Genomic DNA, 19,375 nt, shown 5'->3' with positions numbered 1-19,375 from the left:
AGGTCAATAATAACAATGGATTTGCAGCGCTTTTTGAGGCTAGTCCTAAATGTCAAGGGTGAATATGGGTGCCCTGGAGGAGGATTGGTGTCTCCACTGCCAGTATGTACAGTCATCATGCCAAGGGATTGGCTCCTCTCCTCTTAAGCCTCATTTATCTACCAGGCAGCTAGTCTCATCCCCCTCAATGATATCAGCATTATAATATTCCACAAATGCACCCTGGGGTGACTTTGTAAGAGTCCTGTGTATTATAAGGTTTTAGAGACCCCCAGCATCCATTTCTGTACTGTCGAGTGGTCTTCTTGAATCAGCGGTTACTTTCATTGCAGTCCATCAGCAGACATAAATCCTGACCCAGTAGGGTTCTGATACATTTGTGTTACAACTTGGTCAAAATTTAAAAGGGGGTTTCCAACCCAAAACAAGTCATTCTTGTGGAGTGTTTCCTCTGTATCACTACACTTTCACAAAAGTATGTTGTTGTGTGGCTACGTCATTGCCGTGTTACCAGTCTCCAGTGTCAACTGTGCCCTAAGCGTTTGGCAACAGTTCTGAACTCAATGATGGAAATAAGATTTCAACAGTGGAGTCTATACCCTGGTTCACTGGTGTTTTGGGAGCAGCCACTGCAAGTCATCACAAGCACGTCTGAGACCAACATGCAATATTCTGAATCCAACACTAGATGGCAAGAAGGAGCACAGCATTTGATTTACAACACATGCTGAAAACAGATTCTATTGTACAAAACGTACATTTTCACCTACTGATAGGTAAGATAATCACATCAACTAGAATAATCTGTTCAGTGGTTAAATACAGTAGGGAGAAATGGAGTTTGCTACTAGCAAAGGGAGATGGTCACAAGCTTACTTAGACACTGCCATACAAAGACCTAAAATTCAGCTGCCGCCAAGGTCATTAGTAAAAGAGCACTGATGGGTTACAATGACAAAGAATAGAAACACAAGTGCCCATCCTTCTCCCGTCTCCCCCGTCATGGCTTACATGGCCCTCATTCAACAATTGCACATTGTTCCCAACCGAAAAGGATTCCCGTTCCCAGATGCTACATGATGTGTTGGTGAGCAAGCCTTCCTCTCAGGTACATTGTCACAGGTGGGAAGTCTTAATTGTTTACCAGTGGGAAAATGCAATCAAGCCACTGGGCACTCCTCTTTCTCACCTTCAGCCAGTCTTCCAACTCAATCCAGTCCCAACCTCTGGAGAGACCATTTCAAAGTAATGCAGGGGTTTTTGTTCTTTAAGGGCGGAAAAAAAAGGGAAGTGTCCTCGACAGAACAGGACAGAAGCCCAATGAGTGTACCTGGCGAGCGAACACTAAAGGACGTCAAGGGAACTGCATTATACCAGACAATAAGCAAGTTATAGCCATAGACAAGTATGAAAAGCACACTTAAGAGGACTATAGGTTTAACAATTAGCAGAGCAACTGTAAATCATTCAAAGAAAAACTCGGAGGGACGACGCATAGAGTCAGATGTAGAAAATGTAACAGAAAAAGATGTTCTAAAGATGCATTCAGAGATACTTTAAAATCATCTTGAGTGCAATCAATTCCTGATCCACATCCTGAATGCCCGCCCCCCAGGTAGAAACATTCCCAAAATGGATAGGTAAATAACGAAGCACATTGCCACACTAATCTTCGTTAAGAGAAGGTCTTCAAACTAGCAGAGATGTCAGTCAAACTGTAAGAACTCGAAACAGTTAATATTCTTGTTCAGTGCCTTGCAAGGTGGACTACAATGTTTACAAAGAAAGAACTGGGACGCAGAGGATTTGTTTTATTTTCTGCCAAAAGGGTAGTTCTAGGCCCGCAGAAATGATAATTTATTAAGGAGCTTTCACATTAAGAAGAGTTTAACCGAAGTCTTACCGTATTTGGGGACCTAGGAAGGTTGTAAACAAAACCTGGATTACATGCTCCTGACAAAGATACTTACTCTATACCAGAGACTCTAAACAAAGTCTAAAATTAGGAGTTATTTCACACAAAAAAAAAATGTAAACCATAAAGCACTTTGTCACTGACTGCTCACATTTTATTTTCTGAAATTTAAATGAGCCTTTCTGCACTGAGTACAATTATTTACAGTCACTAAAACCAACAGTAGCTCATCAACACCTTTATATACTTACTCTTCCACGTGGGCAGCTTCTTCTCCATCAGCCTGTAAAATATAGAAAGTATTTAAGTGAAAATGCGGAGACAAGCAGGTGGCAAGTAGAAGCTTTTTACACACAAGGAACTCTCAGAAGTACTTTATTGGTAACATTTGTATAACAATGTATTTGATAGATTTGTCACCAACATACAGATTACTGCTATGGTCCTTGAAGTGTCGTCATTGGATAACTGAACCAGTCTGGACGGTTGAATCAACTCGGAGCAACACATCTAACTTCAAATGAGCCTCAGGGCTCTAATGATTTTATGGCTTCAATAAAGAAAGATGAAAAGCAAAAACATTCCTCTATCTACTACCTCTCAAAGCATATGAGGTCTGAACTCTACTATCTCTTGGAGCCAAGGGATGTAGATGGAAGGTGCTATTCGAATGAAGGTAATTGCTTCCAGAGGAAATGACTCAACCCTGCTCTAAAAACATCTCTTTAATGATTTCAACAAAAAACAATATTAAATCACCTAGCCTACTTTGGAACTTTCACCCAAAACAACGGTTCTCTCTCTACGGCTGCCTGCTTGCAATAGGCTCCAAAGAGTTTGGCTTTCAATATTGTTTTGACTTCATCTAGCGGTGCTGCACTGGGGAAACATCTGCCACAACATAGGTGGCAAAGACGTTGCTCCAAAAACCGTTTTTTAGGTCTCGCCTGGCGAAAACAGCGCATGCGCGGCACTAGTCAGAGACCTTTTGGAATCAATTCTCCCCGTGGGCTCATGCACGCGTCTGCATAGACAAAGATGGCTGCTTTCGCCATCTGTCCAATGCAGACAGCATGCGCATGTCCGTGGGACAGTGGACAGTCCCATGCCATAGTCTCATTGCTCGGGTCTTCCCGTCGCACTCGCGCGCGCATGGCGGCGTACTTTTAAATAGCGTGGACTTAGCGCGATCGCTTTCGCGCGGCGATGCTTTTTTTGTTTCCAGTACAATAGAAGATGTTTGTTTTGGTTTCAGATATCATTTGGAAACACTTGTCTTTAAACATTTAATTCCCGAAAAGTCGTGCTATTACCAACAAGAGCGGAAAGACACGGCGTGTTAGGTTTTCTACCCCACGCAAATCTGTTTAGTCAGTCATCGAGGCGGATATACTTTCTTCTCTTTTTTTTTTTAAACTTACTCGTATATTTTTGTATAAAGTTTTTGGTACGTATGAGCCTGATGAAAAGTAATATGTAACGGAACGTAATGGGGGTAAAACCGCAACTTTATCGGATTGCGTTTTAACTCTAAACCGTGATGTTTTGTCTTTTTTTTTATCTTAAATTCTTAACATTTTTCACACACAAAATCTTAACATAGCGTACAAAAGGCAAAGAGTATAAAACCGCTTCATGAGACACAAAAATGGTCTATATATTTTAAAACTACTGGAATGCAGTGACTGCGCACACAACACCACATAGGTCACCGGAAATGGTGACATTGTGCACAACCCCACAGGAAGCTACAGGCAGAGCGATCTCCCGGCATGGCACACGCCTGAGCATGGGACTCTTAGCCCCTCCCATGGCGCTGTGATAAGCAGAGGTGAATGTCAGTGCCCTACTCAGGGGGACCGTATGTGTTTACATCTTCTTGACTGAACAAGAGTGACGTGACTGGGATGCTTTTGAGTGAAAGGTAATGAGAAAATTCAGTGTCGTGGGAATGCCTATAAAGCGCTCAGATGCCTTCCGGCCATGTCCGCGCTATATAAAAGTCAAAATAAATACATGCATAAATTAAAAAATGTCTAGAGTTTCCACTCCAGCCCCTCTATTTATTGTTCTTGCTGCAGCAGCAGACTCACAGTTTACATCTCACAAAACTGACAACGTACTATTTGTTGGGAAAACCTGTTGAAAGTATATTCAAAATGTCTTTATGCAATAGGTCTGTGGGATTAATTTACGGGCAAGCCAAGTGTTCAGCACTATTTAGGACTAGCCCCCGACATCTATTACGAGACCAAAACAGAGCCTCCTGGAAACGCAGCGATTGCGTACTTGCCATACACATTACAGGGCAGCAGAGTCGCCATCACGTCCTTCTCGTGGCCCCTCTGGCCTGAGAATATTAAAGTTTGCGACCCCCCTTCTCCTTCCGGAGTACTTTTCGCATCTTGAATGAACTCGCATTTGTAGAGCGCACAGATTTTCAGCAAGAGTGTACCAGCGCTAATAGGCATCGCTCCACTTTTCCCTGGCTGTGCCCCTTAGTTGCAGAATAGCCAGGTTTTAAGCTGTTTCCTTAAAACAGTCAGATCTGTTGTGGCTCCGATGGTCGCCGGAAGCTGGTTCCAGGTTTGGGCTCCCAGACACAAAGGATCTCCCTCCAGATCGAGCCCAACGTATCCTGGGTAAATCTTGCCTTGGCTCTCCCGTTAACCCCGCTTCCAGTGCTGTAACTCAACATGTTATTTGTATTTCAGACTCGGTGCATGACGCGTGGGCGTAGTTCTTTCATATGCTGCTGTCAACGAAAAGTGGGAGAGCAGGAGTGCACGCCTGCAAAAAACACACCCAACCTGCTCCAGACTACGTTATTTGCCCAAGCTTCAAGGGCTTAGATCACACCTGGCTACAGCTACTTTGCTTAGCCAAGTGACCACTGTAGGAATACTATCCCCCTGCAGTGTGAAAACACTAGACTAAGGGATTGTACCCCTTAATGTCCCCCTTGTGGGTGATGTGGCCTTACACCTAGCATTTACAACCCTAACCCCTTTGTCATTTGTTGTTCTTGCTCTTACGGCAGACAGGCAGTTTAAATCTCACAAAACTGATCACACTATTTGCTGGAAAAATCTACTGCAAGCTTCTCCAAAAGGTCTTTGTGCAATACACAAGCAGGGTTAACTTACAAACGATCCGCTAAGGGGTCCATGCCTAATGAGCCAAATCTATTGTTCTTTGTGAACTTCTGTATCATTGCATTCACTCATCTCCGAGACTTCAACCACGAGTGTGACCGAGCACACCACCATTCCACACACGGAATTATCTCTGACCAAAAGTCATCACACACTAAAGGCTCCACAGCCAATCTAAACAGTGTGGATGTCATGTGATGGAGCAGCAGGCCTCTACCGAATGTAGTACGTTTATTCCCCTAGGTGTATCCCCAGTATAGTAGACACATTCTCGCCTGCTCTTGAATCAAGCCTTAATTTGTGTTCCAGCATCACGCTGGTGGAGCCATTGTATGCAATTTGTGCACTCAGGCTGTAGTTTCAATTGATTAACTTTGCCCATCTTGATGCCCTGAAAATAAAATAATGACAGCTAATCCAGATTCTTGTACCTACGAGCAAGGAGACAGGGACATTTAGATACTGAGCCCCTATTATTTCAGGCCCCACATATGTGACTCATGCTGTGCTTCATTCTCATGCACCGATCACGCACTGAAACCTGCCACATTGCCCATACAAATGCCACTACCGCAAGAGACCTTGGGTGTCTATCACACAGGCAGCTTCCGCCCAGGGATGCAATGGCACACTCTGGCTCCTGCAAACTATTTTCAAATGAAAATGCTCCTGCTCCAGAGTCCTTGACAATCTGTCGTATGCTGTCTCTCTCCCACTTATATCCTAGTTTCTCCTTGTGTATGGTGTTGGGACATATGTGAGTGAGTGGCAAGGGTGGAGGGTGCTGTTTTTGCATCGAACTTCTGGGGGAAGCGTTTCCATCTCGTGCGTGAAGCAGGTCACCGTGGCAGAGATAATCCTGCCATTGGATACAGCGCAAGGTATTGTACTCATTGCTTTAAATGAGCCGCAACTCACCGGTACCGAGTACCGGCACTTCCATTTTTTTTTGCTCTCAGTACTGGCAATTCTCTGTAGCCTGGGAGTGTACCAGTACCCTGATCCACAGCACGGCAGGCACAGGTTAGGCTTCTCCTCTACATTCTGCTCTGCTTCCGTGGAGCATGTAATTAACGGAGCCGTGGAGTGGCCTTTTGCAGAGTTACTTGTGAAGATTCCCGCAGCGCCCATTTGATCCCCAAACTGCTTGGGTTTGAGAGGGCTTGTGTCACGCTGTGATTAACAGGATAGGGTCTCTAGATAGTCTAGATAGACCCTGCACTGTCAATCAGGTGCGCAGGGACCATTCGGGTGAAAGTGCCATCATGGCTTTCATGTGTTATGAGTTAATCTGTTTTATTGACAAACACATTTATTGTGTGTTTTGATATGTGCTGCAACTGGTACAAAAGTCATTATGTATGATCATATTTTGCCCTTAGCCCCGCCCACTTGCCACACCTCTATTTTAAGGAGTACTTGCACTTATTTTTTCCCCATTTAAAGCACTGATTGTATCGGAATTGCATTTATAGTGCTTACTATCCCCATACGAGGCGTTGGATCGCTTTTTTGGAGAGTAGTATGCAACTCCGGAACCCATAATGGATTAGTGGTGAATTAGTATAGTGAAATATGAAAGTAATTTGAGTAGTGGATATGTTGATTATTTGGATTGAGAAGGGTAGTGTAGGAATAGAAGAGGGGAAAAGTTTTGCATTTATATAGCGCTTGCTAGCCTAGATGAGGTGTTGAAACGCTTTTTCGTCGAGTAGCACACTACTCTGGAACCCAGAAAGGATTAGTGGTGAATCAGTATAGTTGAAAATGAAATTTGAGTGGTGGACATATTGGTCTGGTATTTGGCTTGAAAAGGGTTGTTTGGAGCTCACAGCAAGAGGAGTCGTCTTGGGATGAGCAAGAGGTGGAGTGATATATGCATTATTGGGCACACTGGATTTTAGCCCATTTGACCCGGTCACCCACAGCTAAGGTAAAGGGTAAATGAGTTAGTCACCCCCCACAACCTGACCCCGAGCCAGGTCTGCAGTGATAAAAAGATCTTGTGCTTTCATGCGGGCTCGCGACTGCATTGAGCCACCAAAATAGAACTCTTCAAACACCACTTCATCCTTGTGCGAGCGGTGATCAGGCACCCTGGAAAAGACCCCAAAACTGCTGATGTGCATCTGTGAACTCAGCTTTCTGCAATTACTATATTTTCCCTCATTTAGTACAACATTCCATAACGGGATAGTTAAGTTCGCACAGCAGAGTTGCCTTGCATACCTACATAGAAATCCATTTGCATAAGATACGCTTACAACAACTGTTTTTTGTGGTTGTTTTTTTTTGTTACAAAGATCCATCTTAATACATCCTAGTTCGAAAGAAAACAAGCATTAAAAATGCAATGGGTCTCTCCTTTCATTAACTTAAAGCCTTTTGCTTTGCTATACAATACCATTAGCAAAGCAAATGGCTTTAACTTAAAAGGCGAGACCTATTGCATTTTCAATGCTTGTTATACATTTTCTTCCGATCCTAGATTAACTCTTTGTGCCTACCCATTGGTAAAAATGACAAACCACACCAATGGTCCATAGGGAATGAAAAACGTATTTTTCCTCTAAATTTATGGAATGACATTTGGATGGTACAGCTTTCAGCATACATACGCAAAACCAAATGCTAAAATTAGCCAAGATAGTAGAATGAAAAGTCGACTTATGAAGTTCAAACAAGCAAACCTTTAGAATCCCTCTTTTTAGGCTGCCTTTCACTAACCTTTCAAACATAAGCCATAAAGAGAGCTGTACCAGCCTCTTAAAAAGAACAAGGTCTACAATCATACAACAAAAGTACATCTACACTGTTACTGGCTGACAATGGTAGGGTGTTTGATTCACTGAGCTGGACGTTATCCATTTGTCGTCCTACAACGCCTATATCTTGGGCCCTGCTATATCTCATATTTTCGCCTGTTATACACAGACCTTACAGCCTCAGTTCGGGTAGCGGGTGCAGTGTCTAGCACCTTTTCTATTGGGCGAGGTATCCGTCAGGGGTGCCCCTGTCCCCATACCCATCTGCGTTAGCCATGGAGCCGTTGGCTTCGTGGGTTAGAATCAACGTGCAGGTCAGGGGTTTTGAGTGGTCCAGAGGGATATTGGACCTTACAGCCCTGTACGTGGACAATGTCCTCTTTTTCCTTACCATGCCGCACTGGACAGGACCAAGGTTACTTCGTATAATGGATATTCGGAGGGACATTGGGGCTATACATGAATGTCCGTAAATCAATACTCTGGCCACTGTAGAGGATAACAGAAATAGGTGCAAGGTCAAAAGATGTGACGATAGTCACAATAGGGTTTAAATACATAGGGGTATATCTAGCGACATCTCAGTCCATCTCCTGGGAGAAAAACATTACCCCCATCTGGCTACAAGCACAGGCCGAGATGAAAACATGGGCGCGCGTGCCGCTCTCTACCCTAGGGAGATCAGCCATCTTCAATATGGTTATGCTTCCCAGTCTCTTATCAGCTACAGACCCACCCCTTCCCGATCTCATCCGCCTGGTTCCGTCAGATTAACACAGGATTGAATCGCTTCCTATGGGCTGATCAAACTGCAAGTCGCTATGAACACAGGCTTATAATCAACTTTCTGTGGGGGGATAGCAACCCCTGATGTCCAATCATACTATGCTGCCACATCTTGAATGAATGGTGGTACGGTGATAGACGAGACCCGGCATATATCTTGGAGCAGTGGCTGGTGGGCGATGCATTACCTCATTCTCTCCTTCATAAACCAAGGGAACTTCGGCTACTACTGCCAGCTACAAGGGTGGTGTTTGGGACATGGAAAACAATCACTGCACAGAATGGGTTGGTGGCGGCCACCTGACGGGAGACACACCCCTGAGGCAAAGTGGGCTTCTTCCCCAACTGTCCACACTGTCTGGTTTCAGAGGTTGGGGTGCTATGGGTATCTCTACTTTGGGAATTGACATGCATGGCAGCACTCTGAAGTCATTTCAGGACCTCTGGAAGGATTTGGACATGCCACATTCACAATTCTATAAATATTTGCAATTCCGTCACGCACTGACTCCATATATTACACAATTAGAGTCCCCATCAGAGTTCAACCCGATAGAGGCCAAGGGTTTTTAGGGAGACTTGGGGGAGCATGAAATATCGATATAACAATGCCTCGTGACAAGTATTCCCACCACATTAGATACACTCCGAGATACATGGCAGGCGGACCTAGGTCCCCTAGATAACGACGATTGGACGGAGGCTGTGGTGCACCCACGGGGGGGGGGGGCCGTAATAGCTACCAAAATAAAGCGGATTCAATTCAAATATCTACACGAAGCTTATTTTACTAGGCACAGGCTGTGGAGGGCGGGACAGATACCTTCCCGTCTGCCTGCGCTGTGGCAGTGCCGAGGGCACATTCATTCATATAATCTGGCAAAGCACTGAACTTCTCAAATTCTAGAGGGGAGTCTTTCAGCGGTATTGGGATGGGACATACCCATGTCACCAAAAAATTCAATGGATATGGCACAATACGGTGAACAGTTGCAAGCTAGCATATCTAAGCTCATAATGTTTGTGTTTTTTCTTCATAAACTTTATATTGATGTCGGCAGATCTGATGTCACAATGATCAATGTTTCTTATCGAAAATATCCTGTACGAAATCAAGTGACCCCAAATGCTGACAATAAAATTTGTTTTAGGAAGAAAAAATAAATACATACAATCTTGTTCACAATCATGTTTGGAGGTGTGGTCATTCCCATGGTTGCCCGATATGGCTTTTCTGGTTAACTTGCCTAAAGCATTAACTAAGGCAACAAAAGCACCATCTGGTCTGTCTCTACAGTGAATCAAGCCAATATTGCTGATCATACAAAAAACCAATCTTTAAAATGGTTTGCCGTTCATCAACTCCTCTGCAGTTCTGAGCGCATAATGTTTAAGAAGCCACTGAGTAAGAAGTAATAATTATGGCCGTTAACATCAAAGGGCCTGGTATTTCTTCAGCGTGAACACTTTCAGAGTCTGACCAATGTCATGAACTGTACCTACCCATCTCTGTATGCAGATGAGATGTTGCTGTATCTTTGAGGGAGTGATTCTGACCTTTTGTCAGATTGTTCACAATCATGTTTGGACCTGCTCAGAACTTGGTCAAATGGGACAACTCCTGGGCCTATACCCTGTGGAGAGATGCCCCCCAAGCGCAGCCCTGTCACCAACGTTACAGTGGGAACGAGAAATGGTGCAGTATCTTGGAATGGCGGTGTACCACTCTCCAGACTTGCTATAGGAGATAAACTACAGGCATGTACTGACCTGCTTGCGTCGCTCTGTTAACTTCTGGACCACGTTGCCTCTTTCGGTCAAGTAGTTTTATCCAAGAGAATTATGCTACCCCGCTTACTTGATCTTTTTGCGGCACTCCAGTTGGAGAAGCCACAAAGATTCTTTCGGGAACCTGATGGTCTGTTATTCTCACTTTCTTGGGGGTACATCAGTTACCGGGTTGCACTTTGGAAGATGCGTTTAGCACTGGCTAAGGGGATATTACTTTGAATTGCATTAGTTAGTGGCACAGCTACAGTGGGTAGCATGCTGGCGAGCCATTCTCTGGGAGGGTATGTGGATGGCAAAGTATGGCTCTCCGTCCAAGGATTGTCGGCGGAGCTTATTGCGTGCCCTCAAGGGTGCAGACTTTGCACATTTTGATTAGGACCAAGAGCTGTTTGGACCCCCACTTTACAGCAGACTCATAACCCGCACACCCGTGAGCTACATCTTGTGGTCAGGTGCTGGAGCCTATAATCAACAGGGGGACACAAGAGCTAATTATTTAAAGAGGTCCTGTTCCTATGCTCCTATATGTGTACATCTGATTCATGGAAGGGAGTCAGTTCCTCTAATGTGGCAGAAGTACTAAGGGTCACGGTGTGCCTACTGTTTGAAGTCTCAGGGGAGTTTATCTTTCAGATCATAATGCCCTCACACACCTGTTGGGGTGTCATGCTTCATCATAGGGCACTTCTCATCAGACCGGCGCTGCAATGTCCAACGGGCCTGGTGGCATCTTTAGCGGAGTTCTTTTGATCTGAGATCGCCTTATGTGAAGGGTGTGTGTGAGTAAACAGTGAGTGAATCTTAGCGTGTATTTTAGGTGGCAAGGTGATTTAAAATAGGCTCCAGCCCTATGAATATTTTAATTCGGGTATTAGAACTGGGACTAAGTAAAAACAGTGGGGCTACCACACGGACTCAAGGTACCTAGGTAGCTATTGGGTGTATGTGGTCAGCATGTTTCTTGTCGTTAAGGCTCCAAAATCGAGGGACACTTTTTCAGGACCAAAAATAAATGTGAAGGGTCCCAAATGGTGGAGGACCAACTACCAACTCCCCTAATTAAGGGGATGTTCAATAAGTGAAAGCAAGCTCCTAACTCAGGAACCCGCAATGTATCTCCACCTCACTTCGGTGGAGAGTGAAACTTCATAGAAGAGGTGGGGGAGGCAGCCCGACAACTGGAGCGGACCCACGAAATTGAACAGGCATTACCGGTAGTCCAACGCGTCTCCCCGTCTGAATATTGGTGCTGGAGCCGCCCACGGGCTTGGCCGGGTCTCCCCGAGTGGGCGCCTGTGGGAATGGATGTTCCCGGTGATCTTTTTGCAGGGGGAGAATTATGCTAGTTTTCAGGCCTTCGGGAAGCTCACGACATACCAGTGGGCCATTTCCTGCTCCATGGTGTCCTGGTATACAGGATACATGAGTGGTGCGGGTCTGGCAGCGCGGAACTTCCGAGCATGACAGTATGCAACCTTTCTTCCTTGTATCAGGCCGGATTAAGGCGGTCACGTTGCTTTATAGAGCTTTACTGGAAGGGGCTTGGCGGATGCTTGCGACCCTATGGGCCAGCTGGGAGAACGACTTTGCAAACACCCCTTCCTGATTCCTCTTGGAGGAGAATACTGGAAAATATTTTCCGGGTCTCCAGGAACGCTTGCTTCAAACATATCTAATTCTTTTATCTACATCGGGCACACTGAATACCCCCTCGTGTTCCAAGATATGTTTGACTGCGTCCTAAGCATGCCCCCGCTGCTCTGTTGCAGAGTTTCTCTCACATGGTTTGGTAATGCTCACTTTTACTTCCTTATTGGGCCATAGTTCTGCAAGTAGTGCAGGGAGACAGATACTTCCTTGATAGTTTCACACAGTGCGTGCTGGACCATCATTAACGTTTGGCAGCCAGGAAGGTTACTGTTAAGTTTCTGAAACAGGCCCTAATTCTAGCCCACCAGCAACTGACCACAAGCTGGAAGTCTTCTCGTGGTCTCAATGTTGACTGTTGGGGGCTGAACTGATGAGGTGGGTGGATTGTGAAAGGGATGAGATTCACCGAGAGGAAGCTATGGGGGTTAGAAGGATGGAAAGACTGTCGACTTGGGATACAATTGTTGGCCACTCCATGTCAAACTCGGATGATGGTGCATTTGTCCTTACACCAGCTTGCTCCAGGTATTAGTACTTCTTTCTCCCTGATCCCCTGGTTCTACTCTTACCGCCCCCCTCACCTCGGTTGTGAGCGAGGATCACTGAGGTGTGACTGGCTGGAATGGATTGTAACTGTCTGTAGGTGCTTCTCTTGCAGGATTCCCTGCCTCTTCTGTTCAGGGAGAGTCTTTTTACTGCTGGAAATGTAGCCATTAGTATGCCTGCCCACTGTGGCTTGGTCATTGAACTCTGATTCTAGCTGATAGGTCCCTGCGATTAGCCTGCTGGTTATAGTGTGTTTTTGTTGTATGCATTGGATCTGTTGTGCTCGGTTCTAAAATGCAAAAAAATATTTACAAAAAAAGCACTAGACCCAAGTTGTAATTGGGAGCTCTAGTGTCAGAAGAACGATTTGGGGGCCACAGGATGTGTAGACACTGGGGTAATTGCAGAGCTTTGCAGCCTAATTCTATCAATTTAAGCAAACACTAGAATAGTTAACTGACTAATGGACATCTGCAGTCTTGTAAGTTATTAACATAAATTAAAAGTGTGGGCCAAATAAAAGTATCATAGCTGTATCTATTACAAGGTTTTCCCCACTTTAAAAAAAACACAAACATTACTATTGCAACATACTTAGAAGTGCTTAGTCTAGAAAGAAGAAATTCTGATAATAGCATACCTCACTAATTCACACATTCAAGGAAATTGATCTGAATGAAAGCTACATACCTTGTGGACATCACAACATACATCAACAGAGTTGTTTTTGGACTCTTGGGGGACATGTGAACTGTTTGGCAATGTGGTAGCAGAGCAAGGTTTGCTGGCTGTCAGGTTAACAGTGGAAGCATTCACAGGGTTTAAGCTTTCAGTCTTCCTTTTCTTACAAGGCCTTCCAGCAGAGTCAAGGCTGACATTCTCAAAGTGAGAGCTACCTGCACCAGTCTTTGCGGAGTACAAACCAGTATCACAGTTTTGCTTTCCAGAGGGCCTGCTGAACGCTCTACCGAGCTCTTCATCGAAGGCAGGTGCTTCACAAGCATAGTTCGAATCCGAATCTGATTCACAGCCAGAATCAGCCTTTTCTTTAGATTTGTTTGCAACCACTAGAAGGGTTGACATTTTATTCTCCTTCTTTAAAGAACTGCCCTGGCCAAGCACTGCAGAAGATATGCATGCGCCAGGCATTGGGAGAAGTTGCCAGTGCTAGTGCTCAGAAGTGTACTACCAGGATTCAGTAAAGTTAGCCTGCTATCAGAGTTATCCAAGTGTTGCGAGAGAGAGATCTTCAGTGGCTCTTTGCTGATGCCATGTGTTGAAAATCATAAGCTAGTACTTTAAATTCCAATGCTTTTTACGAATCAAGCTCTTTGTTAAACTGATTTAATCTGGTGTGCTGTAACAACTTTTGAGGAGTGGATGCCGCTGTTTTATGATCTCAGATACCAGTACTTCCAAATCCAATGTCCTTTACGAATCTGCAGCTGAAAGTCAAGCTCGTTTTTAAACTGCTTTAAGATGATGTGCTGTATCAGCTTTTCAGGAGTGATTGCCGCCGATTTTCAATGTGCTGCCTCGTTCAGACTTTTTTGCGCGAAGCCCAGCTTGCACTGCAGCTTCAAGTCTTCTCTGTGTATGTAAAGTAAAAAAGAAAACCTTCCATTAATTTTGGAAACTGCGGCAGTAGTCCACAACAAAAGCAAACATAGTTTTCAAAGCAATTCGATTCAGGCATTAAAAGGACATTAATGAGAACAGCTAGTATTTTTCAAAATCGGAAGCCCACAGAAACACAAAACATTTGGCAGCGATGGGCGGAGTCCCGCAGTCTTTCACTGGCACAGCTGACAATGATGTCCGACATTATAGACACTGAAATGCAAACATTTGATGTGTGGGTGTGATGAACTCCGTTAAACCTCATGATCTGAACATGGGGGTTCCTTGGGGGAGTCAAACCCTCAGAGGAACAAATGCATTGGATTTCATTGTTGTAATTGGCTTGTATATGTTTTGCTAATGGTATTGTATAGCAAAGCAAATGGCTTTAACTTAATAAAAAGGAGAGACCTATTGCATTTTCAATGCTTTTTATAGATATGCAGTTGTAATTATAGGTTTATGTATAGGGGGATATATATATATATATATATCTGCATATGTGGATGGATATATGCATATATATGTACACAGGTTGGATACAAACATGTGTGCATATTTTTAGGGTTGAACATTCATTTTCTATATGTGCATACATATATGTATATAGATATATGTATATATATATATATATATATATATATATATATATATATATATAGTGACATGTCCATACATATTTACATCCATATATATGTATGCATGTATACAAGTGAATATATATGTGAAAACATGAATATACATGCACTTGTATGCAAATGTATGCATGTATTGATTCTCATTTTTATAAAGATGCAGATGTGTATATATAGGGATTCATATATACATGTATAAATAAATAGATATCTGCATATGCGGATGGATATATACATATATGTGTACACAGTTTGTATCCAAACGTGCGCATATTTATGGTTTTTCATTCATTTTCTCTGTGTGTGTATAATATATATATATATATATATATATATCTCTATGTGTGACATGTCCATACATATTTACATCTATATATATTTGCATATGTATGCCTGTATATAGGTGCATATATGTGAAAACATGAATATACATGCATATGTATGCATGTATTTTTTTCATTTTTATAGAGATGCAGATGTATTTATATGTTTAATAAGTGCATTATTACTATAACACCACAACACAGACAAATGTGAAATTGAAGGGCCACCTATACTAGGGAACTGATCAGATTTGCCAAGAGAGCATGACTCGTTTCTCTTTGTATTGCATTAAAGATGATGTGAGTAGGATATAGCACAAAACCCCCCCCCCCCCACAAAAAAAAAAACACAGCACTCGGAGGTGAAATCATTTATACCACAGACTGGTATTTTATAGCGCCCTGCGTGTATACCACAATTAGAAATGTATTGATAAATTATACAGGAGGGAGAAAAGAGATTAAAAAAAAAATAATCTTAGTTATAACCCCGGGGTATTTATTGAAATAAACCAAATATTTATTATGAACTATAGTGCTAGCTTCAATTGTTCCTTATTGTTAGTACATTTTGATTGATGATGATTTCAAGGCACAATCACTCGTGCGAAGCAAAGAAAAGATTTTTTCAACCCATCATTTTTCATGTAGTCACATTAATGAAACATGGCAACAACTGGTTTAAAAATATGTTTCTAGTTCTAATGTGAGTTGATTAAAGTAACCACTGCTCGTCAAGAAGAAACTGTTTACCTTCTGTTCTTGCAGTGGGATCTGGTGGTCTTTGCCAAGTGGTGGGCATAACTCTTGCCCTGAATTGTAGGGAAAGAGGCGAGCGAGGGATTGCCATGGCGCCGTGCACCAAGGGTTCCCGCCAGTATGCTGCACCAACATTTTCCCCATTGGTATCCTGTGCCAAGAATCACCATCAGTATGCCAGCATCTTGGATGAGTGTCCTGTGTGCCATGTATTGCATTACATGGGAAGCTTGCACTACTACTACCCTTGAAGGACATTTGCTGTATGTGTGAGGGAAGCCTGCAGTGCCGCTACCCTTGCAGCTGGTGTTCTGCGTGTGCGGAGGAAGCTTGCACTGCTGCTACCCTTGCAGCACCTTCTGTATGTGTGAGGGAAGCTTGCACTGCTGATACACTTGCAGCACATGTCCTATATGTGTGAAGGAGCTTGCACTGCTGCTACTCTTGCAGCACCAGTTCTGTATGTGTGAGGGAAGCTTGCTTTGCTGTTATTCTTGCAGCATTAGTCTTGTATGTGTGAGGTAAGCTTGCACCGATACTTCCTGTGCAGCACCCGTTCTGTATGTTTGAGGGAAGCTTGCACTGCTGCTACTCTTGCATCACCTGTCCTGTATTTGTGATGGAAGCTTGCACTGTTTCTACTCTTGCAGCCCCCGTTCTGTGTCTGTGAGGGAAGCTTGCATTGCTGTTACCCCTGGAATACCTGTCCTGTATGTTTGAGGGAAGCATGCACTAATGCTGCCTTTGCATCACCCTGTCCTGTATGTGTGAGGGAAGCTTACACTGCAGCTACCTTTGTAGTATGATTTCTGTATCTATGGCAGACTCCGGCTTCCTGTTTGCATTAAACAGCGCCCTTCACTGGCACTGAGCCAAAGCTTGGAGAGGGATAGTAAATAGAAACGTTGGTTACAGTAAAGCACAGCCTTATTGTCGTTGCAAAGCACAGGTAGTCATGCCCAGCACTCCCCGAGGACCTTCTCACGTCACGAGGAGGCACTTCGACACGTATATGGTGCACAATTTGACACTTATGCACGGAGATAAACAAATGTGGCTTAAGGGCCAGAGCCGCCGACTTTGAAGCTGTGGAACAAGGTTCGAGTTCGGCGGAAGCAGTTGAATTGAAAATGTTACACTTGGCGATGCTCGCCTAAAGTACAGAATAATGAATGCTTGCGTTCTCAGTAAAATGTCCGATAATGTGTATTCATCTTCTTTTTATTCTTTTATGAGGATTTTCCCAGCAGCAAATAATTGAAATCAGGCCAACACATGTTTCGTCTGTACCACAATACGTATGCAGACTTTATCAAGGCGATTGCACAGATCAAAGTCCATCGCAGTGATCCTAAGATAGTCAAGATCCCAGATTGCACGAGAATCTGGAGAAAAATAACCAGGCCACACTTATTCAGTGGAGTCATGATGACATGTATGTGAACCTCAAGCGATGACCGAGAGTATCTTCGGTATGTCAAGAATCACGATAGAGCAAGAACCCAATCGAGTCAGATTTCGGATACGTGTCAGGTTGTGCAAAGAAATAAATCCTGTTGTCAATTCAGTGTATGAGAACGGATGAAGGGCAGGCCCGCCTTGATAAACCATCCCTGGTCACGGTGTTGCCACCACACGAACAGTGCGTCCAGTAAGGTCCTGAAGGCTGAAGCATCCTGCGATTCTGGGCAAATCACTTCATCTCCCCATGCCTAGATATGAATGTGCCCTAAATATGAATGTGCACGTTGGTAAGGCAACTGGTTCTCATGTAAGGTGCTCTGATACCTTCGGGTCGGGCTATATAAAACTGCAAAAATAAAAATTTTAAAAAATACCCCTGTGGAAAAATACTCAAAACGTGCAAATGTGAAATTGCTTGGGGCTTCCTCATACGCAAGTAGTGCCTTGAAGCTATAGATTCAAAGAGCTTCAGCACTTCATTCCTCCCTCCCTTCGCCGTCCCGCCTGCCTTCATCCCTTCTTGTTTATTTTTATTTATTTTGAAGGTTTTATATAGCGCTGGCTAGACCCAGAGGCATCAGAGCGCTTTACAAGATAAGGATAGTATAAGGCACATAGGGTATAAAAGCATATGAAAGGTAGTGCAACAAAAATTTATAAAGTACAGACAACATGAGCATTATACAAAACCAGATAAATAAGACAGGGGCAGGAGCTTGTTACACTTCCCTTCCATCGCCCCTTACCTTCATGTGTGTTCCTCCTTTCATTCATCCACCCTGTCCTTCGCTGCTTCCTTGCTGGCTACCCAACTTCTACCAGCCAATACTTCCTCACTGCACTCCTTCCTTCTCACCCCCTATCTCCCATTCCCTCCATTCATGCACTTCTTCCCTCAAAGTCTTCCTTATAAGATTCTATGGTTATGTCTTCCAGTCTTGTGTCTTCCTCTGTGTTCCTTCACTGCCCTGCGCTGCCCCTTTCCCTCCCTGCTTCTCGTTCTCTCCTTTCACTATTTCCCGCCCTCCATCCCTTGCTCTCTCTTTCCCTTGCAGTCCATCCTTCACCCCTCTTCCCCACCATGCCCCCTTCTTTCACTCTTTAGCTTATTCCAGAGTACATTATATCCCCGTATACTCTATGTTTTACGTCTTCAAATTGTGGTTTTCTTCCCCTCATCCATCTCCCCCCACCCAAAAGACTGTCACTTCTCTCCTCCTCTCCCTCCGCCTGTCCTCTGGTTCTCCATTCCTCCCTGCCCTCCATTCCTATCTCCGTGGAAGGGACAGATGTCGGAGTGTCTCTGTCTCTCTTGTTCTCCTCTGCACACCACTCTTCTCTGCAGTCTCGCAAATGGACGTGTGCTCTTTTTACAAGCACATCTTTCGGAAACAGTTGATCTGCATGTCTCACACCTCATCTCTTTCCTCTTCAGTGCCCTCATTTGTCTTTTCGCACTCTTCTGCGTCTACTTCTCTTGCATTTCCTTCATTTAACCGCCCCCCACCCCCGCAACACGCTCACTCAGCAGTAAGCACGGCAGTTTCTTTAACTTTTACACTTTCTTGCCTTCTATGGTTTTACCCTACCTCTTCTAGTCTCCTGTCTATTTTTGTAACGTTCTATTTTGTAATATTTCTCTCATGTAACGTAACTGGTTCTATTGTACAGCGCTCCGACACTTTCGGGTAAAGTCCGCGCTATATAAAAATGCATTAAATAAATCTCAGTATTTACAGGTGTCTGCATCCTTCACGCACTGTTGCATATAATCACAACCGGCACACCCGACCATTGCTTTGCGCGCTCTGCAGAGAGGCCAAACATTGGATGAGCATGTAATCCGAACTACGCGTGAGTAATATGTTACATGAAAACTACAGAAAAACAACTTCCTGGACAAAACAAATTCTCGAAAAAAATGCAAAAGCAAGTAAACCATGACATGTAAAAGGAAACAACATCT

The 19,375-nt window shown here is 43.9% G+C and overlaps 1 protein-coding gene across 13 annotated transcripts in view; it reads right to left on the bottom strand.

Moving 5' to 3' along the window:
• Positions 1-19,375, bottom strand: part of LOC146863313 (uncharacterized) — a 365,986-nt gene that overhangs the window by 329,412 nt on the left and 17,199 nt on the right. For all 13 annotated transcript variants that reach the window (XM_085642731.1, XM_085642726.1, XM_085642734.1 and 10 more), the window contains 2 exons: positions 13,299-14,198; positions 2,167-2,198 (listed from right to left, as the gene is read on the bottom strand). In XM_085642731.1, coding sequence (XP_085498857.1) covers positions 2,167-2,198; positions 13,299-13,757 — 491 coding nt within the window. In that variant the 5' untranslated portion in view covers positions 13,758-14,198. The remainder of the gene's footprint in view (positions 1-2,166; positions 2,199-13,298; positions 14,199-19,375) is intronic.

This window comes from Triturus cristatus, chromosome 2_2 (genome assembly GCF_964204655.1).
Source record: "Triturus cristatus chromosome 2_2, aTriCri1.1, whole genome shotgun sequence".
NCBI classification, from domain to species: domain Eukaryota; kingdom Metazoa; phylum Chordata; class Amphibia; order Caudata; family Salamandridae; genus Triturus; species Triturus cristatus.
The sequence above is the reverse complement of the archived record's forward strand: the minus strand, read 5'-3'. Positions and strand labels throughout refer to the sequence as shown.